General features: G+C 35.6%; 1 protein-coding gene across 1 annotated transcript; it reads left to right on the forward strand.

Moving 5' to 3' along the window:
- The first annotated feature begins 5922 nt into the window (after nucleotides 1–5922).
- On the forward strand, nucleotides 5923–6854 carry LOC103079234 (olfactory receptor 143-like). The gene is given in 4 exon segments (XM_082931261.1): nucleotides 5923–6163; nucleotides 6166–6565; nucleotides 6567–6640; nucleotides 6643–6854. Coding segments are annotated over 4 exon segments (924 nt in total). The 5' UTR covers nucleotides 5923–5925.
- The last annotated feature ends 1131 nt before the right edge of the window (nucleotides 6855–7985 follow it).

Below are 7985 nucleotides of genomic sequence, written 5' to 3' on the forward strand. Positions count from 1 at the left end.
CTTTCTTGTTCCCTTTGAGAATGGCAAAATCTATACCATTTACCACCTGTTTCTGAGAGCCTCTATCAGCCCAGTTCATTTAATATTGAAGAGAATACATGTAGCTCCACCTTTTATTGCCAATGATGGTGTTAATAAAGTACCATTAAAGGAATAATACATACGTACCTTAGGATCCTAGTAAGGGGGCTGACTGGTTTATTATAAAACCTGCATTTGTTATTATCTACAATGACAGCAAATATTTTTAAAAAGAGCATATAGCTCTTACTGCATGGTTTGTTATCTACCACTTTAAAGGAAAATACTGCACATTAAGTTAGGAGAAATATGTTAGACATTATTTTACTTATCTAATGAGATTTATCATGAAAAAAGGTGTATATTAATGATCATAAGCTATATTTTTTTCAACATTTTTTGCTCTTATTTAAACTTGTACCTCAGTCCATTCAGGCTGCTGTAACAAAATACCACAGACTCAATGACATAAACAACAGAAATTTATTTCTCACAGTTCTGGAGGTTGGAAGTCCAAGATTAGGGTATCAGCATAAATGGGTGAGGGCACTTTTCTGGGTCGCTCCCTTCTCATTATATGCTCACAAGGTGGAAGGGGCTAGTGATTTCTGTGAGATGTCTTTTATAAGGTACTAATCCCAATTATGAGGGTTCCATCTTCGTGACTTAAGTACCTCCTAAAGGCCCCATCTCCCAATATCATCACCTTTGAGGGGTTTAGGATTTCAACACTTGACCATAACACCTTGTCTCCCCAGTAAGATAATAAACAGATTTAAAGTAGATGCTGTTTTCTCTAATTTCCCTATTTCTCCAGCACTTTTCTGTTTGTATATTTAGAATGTCAGATGTATTTGGAGGGCAAGAAGTAAGAATAGTGGTTATCTCTGGGGAGGGGATGGGTATTGACTGAGAAGGGGAACAAGGGAAACTTTCTAGGAAATGTGTATCTCGAATTATATTTTATATGGGCATATATATATAGGTAAAATTCATTGAGCCATACACTTAAGATTTATGTTTCCTTTTTAACGAAGTATAGTTGATTTATACTATCATATTAGTTTCATTTGCACAACATAGTGATTCAATATTTTTATAGATTATACTCCATTTAAAGTTATTACAAAATAATGGCTATATTTCACTGCACTGTACAATATATCCTTGCTGATTATTTATTTTATACATAGTAGTTTTTAAGCCTTAGTCCCATACATGTAATCTGCCCCTCCCTCCTTCCCTCTCCCCTTTGGTAACTAGTAGTTTGTTTTCTATATCTGTGAGCATGTTTTTGTTTTGTTTTGCATATACATTCATTTGTATTATTTTTTTAGATTCCATATATAAGTGATATAATACAGTATTTGTCTTTCTCTGCCTGACTTACTTCACTAGGTCCATTCGTGTTGCTGCAAATGGCAGAATTTCAATATTTTTATGGCTGAGTAATATTCCATCTTTACCTATCTATCATATCTTTATCCATTCGTCTATTGATGGGCCTTTGGGTTGCTTCCATATCTTGGCAATTGTAAATAGTGCTGCTATGAACACTGGGGCATATGTATCTTTTTAAATTACTGTTTTTGTTTTTTTCCCAGATCTACCTCCAACAGTAGAAATGCTGTTCATATGGTAGATCTACTTTTTAATTTTTTTGAGGAACCTCCATACTGTTTTCCATGGTGGCTGCACCAATTTACACTCCTACAAACAGTGTACAAGTGTTCTCTTTTGTCCACATCTTCTCCAACATTTGTTATTTGTAGAGTTTTGATAATAGCCATTCTGACAGGTGTGAGGTGATATCTTGTTTTGATTTGCACTTTCCTGACAGCGATGTTGAGCATCTTTTCATGTGTCTGTTGGCCATCTATATGCCTCCTTTTGAAAAATGTCTATTCAGGTCTTCTACCCATTTTTAACTTGTGTTGTTTGTGTTTTTTTGATATTGAGTTGTATGATCTGTTTACATATGTTGGATATTAAACCGTTATCAGTCATATTATTTATAAATATTTTGTCCCATTCAGTATGTTGTCTTTTCATTTTGTTGATGGTTTCCTTTGCTATACAAAAGCTTTTAAGTTTAATTAGGTCCCGTTTATGTTTGCTTTTATTTCATTTACCTTAGGTGACAGATGTAAAAAAATATTCCTACAGTTTATGTCAAAGAGTGTTCTGCTTATGTTTTCTTCTAGGAGTTTTGTGGTTTCATATGTTACATTTAGGTCTTTAATCCATTTTCAGTTTATTTTTGTATATGGTCAGGAAATGTTCATCCCATTGTTTTACAAGTAGCTGTCCAGTTTTCCCAGCATCACTTGTTGAAAAGAATGTCATTCTTTTCATGTATATTCTTCACTTCTTTGTTGTAGATTAATTGACAATAAATGTGTGGGGTTTTTTCTGGGATCTCTATTCTGTTTCATTGATCTGTGTGTCTGTTTTTGTGCAGGCACCACTCTGTTTTGATTACTCTAGCTTTGTAGTATAGTCTGAAGTCTGGTAGGGTAATACATCCAGCTTGGTTCTTCTTTTCTCAAGATTGCTTTAGCAATTTGGGGCATTTTTTGGTTGTATGTGAATTTTAGGATTAAGTTTTCTAGTTCTGTGAAAAATATCGTAGGTATTTTGTTACGGATTGCATTAAATCTTTAGATTGCTTTGGGTGGTATGGCCATTTTAACAACATTAATTGTTTGAATCCAAGAGCACAGGATATCATTTCATTTCTTTGTATCATATTCAGTTTCTTTTATCAGTGTTTTATATTTTCCAGATTATACATCTTTCACCTCTTTGGTTTAGTTTCTTCCTATGTATTTTATTCTTTTTCAAACTATTTTAAATGGGCTTTATTTTTTACTTTCTTTTTCTGATAGTTTATTGTGTATGGAAACTCAACAGATTTCTGTATGTTAATCTTGTATCCCGCAACATTGCTGAATTCATTTATTCTAATAGCTTTGGGGTGGAGACTAGCATTTTCTATATAAAGTATCATGTCATCTGCAAATAGTGGCAATTTTACTTCTTCCCTTCGAATTAGGATACCTCTTATTTCTTTTTCTTGTGTGATTGCTGTGGCTAGGACTTCCAATTCTGTTAAATAGAAGTTGCAAGACTGGCATCCTTGTATGGTTCCTGAATTTAGAGAAAAGGCTTTCAGCTTTTCACCATTGAGTATGATGTTACATGTGAATTCATCATAAATGGCCTTTATTATGTTGAGATATGTTCCCTCAATACCCACTTTGCTAAGTGTTTTTTGTCATGACTGGATGCTGAATTTTGTCAAATGTTTTTTCTGTCTATTGAGATGATTATGTGATTTTTATTCTTCCTTTTCTTAATGTGGTTTATCACATTGATTGATTTGTGAATGCTAAACCATCCTTGTGACTGCAGAATAAATCCAACTTGATCATGGCGTATGATCCTTTTTATATATTGCTGGATTTGATTTGCTAATATTTTGTTGAGGATTTTTGCATCTATATTTGTCAGAGATATTGGCCTCTACCTTCCCTTTTTTGTAGTGTCTTTGCTTGATTTTGGTATCAGGGTAATGGTGGCCCTGTAGAATGAGTTTGATAATGTTCTGTCCTCTTCATTTTTTGGAACAGTTTGTGAAGGATAGGTATTATTTCTTCTTCATATTTTTGGTAGAATTCCCCTGTAAAGCTGTTCAGTCTTGGGCTTTCCCCCCGCCCCTGGGAGACATTTAATTGCAAATTCAATTTCACTACTAGTGATTGGTCAGTTCAAATTGCCTGTTTCTTCTTGATTCTGTCTTGGAAGGTCGTATGTTTCTAGAAATTCATCCATTACTTTTAGGTTGTCCAATTTGTTGGCATATAACTGCAACATTCTCTTATGATATTTTGTATCTCTGTGGTATCAGTTGTTCTTTCTCTTCTTTCTTTTCTTATTTGGGTTTTCTATATTTTCTTCCTGGTGAACTTGACTAGTGGTTTATCTTTTTTTTTTAATCTTTCCAAAAAAATAGCTCTTTGTTTCCTTAATCTTTTCTGTTATTTTTTCTATCTCTATTTTATTTATTTCCTCTCTGAACGTTATTATCTCCTTCCTTCTCCTGGACTTTGGGCTTTCTTACTTCTTCCATTCTAATTCTTTTAGGTGGTAGATTAGGTTACTTGAGATTTTTCTTCTTTCTTGAGGAAGACTTGTATCACTATAAACTTCCCTCTTAGAACTGCTTTTGCTGCATCCCATAGATTTTGGATTGTGTTGTTTCCATTTTCATTTGTTTCAAAGTATTTTCTGATTTATTCTTTGATTTCTTCATTGACCAACTGCTTTTTTAGTAGCATGTTGTTTAGTCTCCATGTGTTTGTGGTTTTCCCATTTTTCTTTATGTAACTGATTTTTAGTTTTATACCATGTGGCTGGAAAAATGCTTGATATAAGTTCTGTCCTTTAAAATTTGTTGAGACTTGTTTTGTGCCCTACCATGTGATCTATCCTATAATACACAGAACACAACAAAGAATTATCCACTTCAAAATACCATTAGTGCTAATTTAAGAAATCCTGCTATAATGAATATGGATTAATAGCAATGGGAACACTTCTCAGGATATTATATGTCAAGCATGTTCCTAATAAACTTTGGGTGATTTAACTAATTTAATCCACAAAACAGCCCTATGAGCTCTTTTGCTAGCCTCATTTTATAGATATACATAGGGATAAGTATATAAAAATATGCAAGGATCAGAGAGGCTATATGATTGTCTACAGTCTTACAATTAAGAAGTTTAACAGCCAGATTTAAACTAAGTCTGACTTAAGGGGCCCATTCTTTTAACCATTTTGCTACAACACGTCTTTACAGAGATGAAATCCATAAGCATGGACAGTGCTAAAGCTATGATACACTATTTCACTAATGCAATCCCAGAGGCTCTAGGAAAGTGCTAGTAAAGGCAAGTCACCATGCCCCAGATGTTCCTTTTTTAGAACTGTGCATAGACACCAGGAGATGATGAAGAAAGTATAAAAGGGGCACCCATTTTTCTGCATTGGCGGTTAAGAATTCTCATTGTGAAATTATAAACTGAGTAGAACATTGTGTCTCCAAGGATCTATGATACAGGATGGAAACACAAACTCAGTAATTTCTACCCTCAGTGGGCTCATTTAACTTGAAAGGAAATCATGAGGGAGAGAATAATTTTCTGTGCTTCCAATCAATTTTCCCAGAACTATAGGGCATGGAATAGAATCTCACTTAAATCAACTGATTGTTTTGGAGTTCATATAAGGTTGCTTTCCTCCTTGCAAGTGAAGAGGAACTTCTGGGTAAATTCTCAAATAGAAATTATGGCTTGTTCCCCAGCATACCTCTTTTAGCAAGTCAAAGACTGAGGACCATGCTGGTGGATATTGCCTCCTCCATTGTCAGAAACTTTGACCCTCTCAGGACTGTAAGGCAGAAGGGGCCTTAAGGTTCAATGGCAGTGAGGCATTCAGAAAAAAGAAGGTGAGGGTTGAATCAACCCCCTCTTTTCTTTTCAGACCCCAAACTACATAAATCAATGGTTGTGGGGAACACTACCTGTTTAATTGCTCTTTTCAGCCCTGATCCTTAACAGACACAAGGGAGAAGGGAGAAAATGACATGCAGAGACACTGGGAGTCTACCAGCATGATTTCTGAACAGAGACAAACAGCAGTAGTAAGGGTAGAAAGGAGAAAATGAGGAATCCTCAGGAATAATCATAAGTCTTGCTTTTTGGATGTCTTAATGTATGTCTTTATAAAAGTGAGATTATAAACAAGCAGATCCAGCTCTCCCTTGGAAAACAAAGAGGAAAAGTCCATTGTTAATGTCAGTTTCTACCCCTGTTCCTGCAGATCACAATTGTGCAATTAATGGCTATGGAAAATGCCTACTCTGTGACTGAGTTTATCCTTATGGGATTCACAGACCAACCTGAACTCCAACTACTCTTGTTTTTCCTGTTTCTGGTGAACTACATGGTCACTGTGGTAGGCAGTTTGTGCTTGATGAATCTAATTTGTCTAAATTCACACCTTCTCACCCCCATGTATTTTTTCCTCTTTAATCTGTCCTTTATTGATCTCTGTTACTCATGTGTCTTTACCCCAAAATACTAAAGAGATTTATTTCAGAGAAGAACATCAACTCCTTCACAGGACGCATGTCTCAGCTATTTTTCTTCTGCTTTTTTGTCAACTCTGAGTGCTATGTGTAGACAGCCATGGCCTGTGATCACTATGTGTCCATCTGTAAGCCATTGCTGTACACAGTCACCATATCCCCTCAGGTCTGTTCTCTGCTTATGTCTGGTTCATATGTGATGGGGTTTGCTGGTGTCGTGGTCCACACAGGGTGTATGATCAGGCTGATCTTTTGTGATTCCAACATCATCAACCATTACCTGTGTGACATCTTCCACCTCCTCCAGCTCTCCTGCAGCAGCACCTATGCCAATGAACTTGTGGTTTCTGTTGTTGTGGGTACAGTTGTCATGGTATCTAGCTTCATTATCTGTTTCTTATACCTTGATTCTTTTCAATATCCTTCACATACCATCAGATAAAGGTTGGTCCAAAGCCTTCAGCACCATGGCTCCCACATAATAACAGTTGGTCTATTCTATAGACTTGGGCTGCTCATTCATGTCAAGCCATCATTTGCTGGGTCTGTGGGTCAGGGGAAATTTTTCTCAGTGTTTTACACCAATGTAGTACCCACGTTGAACCCTCTCATTTATAGCCTCAGGAACAAGGATGTCAAAATTGCTCTGAAGAAAACCATGAAGAGAATTACAAACTGAGCTGAACCATTTATACCTCCATTCTTCTGTCTTTTCCTTCTCTTCCTGCTCCACTTTATCTTCTTCCTACTATTCTTTTTTTCTTCTTATTTGTCTTTCTAAATTCTTCTTGGCAGGATTTCTTCTCTAATTTCTTTTATTTTCTTTTCTTGCCACATGATGTAACCCCATGGGCCTGTTCTTGGACTAGAGGGTCATTCTCAGCCCTTAGTAACCCTATACAAGTTGAAGACAATGGGCCAATAATCTTTCCCATCTAAGGATAACACTACTTACTTCTTTTTTTGTGTCTTTCCCACCCAAGGTAAGCCATGGAGGGTATGCTGTCTAACCAATTTTTTTCTTTCTTGGTTTCATTCCACAGCACCCTTTCCTGTTTCAATGATTTATTACTTACAATTTCATAAAACAGAGAAGGAATGACAAAAACTGTGGGTATGGTAAACTTGTAAATATTTCCAGAATTTTTGAGTTCTTTTATTAATCACTCTTATTCTAGATTTTCAGTATGCATATATATAGCAATTGAATACTTTATTGAACTAAGGTTCTTTATTCTTGAGAATGCTTGAGAATGTATCAGCTACACTATTCTGCTCACCTTTCACAATACACACCAATAACAAATGCCTCTGTTTATGATATTGGTCAACTGATATTTTGTCAGAAATGTAATTGAAATTGTCATCAACTTGTCTACATATCTGTGGATTGTGACTGTGATTAAAAATTAACCAGTAGTATTTTTGGCTACAGAATAGATTGTCACGTGTAATGTCAGGATTCTTTGTCTAACTGCAAAACAGGGGTTCCCCTTTGCAAAGGAAGATTTATTTCCTGCTTTCAAAACACAAACAATAATATGGCAAAACCTTGTCCTACTGGGATTTACTCTTTCAACATGGTAATTTGACTCCTCCCCTTTGTCTCTCAGAAGGAAAATCTGTACTCCATAATATGTGCCATATTTTATAATTCCTATTAAAAGATAAGCCTCCTCATCCTGTTTTATAGATAAGGAAATAGTTATGTGACTTGATCAAGATCGCACAGCTAATGATGCAGAGCCCAGTTTTTGAACCCACTGTTCATCTCACAAAGAAATGGAATGAAAGAAAGAATTGTGAAGGG

The sequence above is a fragment of the Lipotes vexillifer genome, unplaced genomic scaffold (genome assembly GCF_000442215.2).
Source record: "Lipotes vexillifer unplaced genomic scaffold, Lipotes_vexillifer_v1.1 scaffold1447, whole genome shotgun sequence".
NCBI classification, from domain to species: domain Eukaryota; kingdom Metazoa; phylum Chordata; class Mammalia; order Artiodactyla; family Lipotidae; genus Lipotes; species Lipotes vexillifer.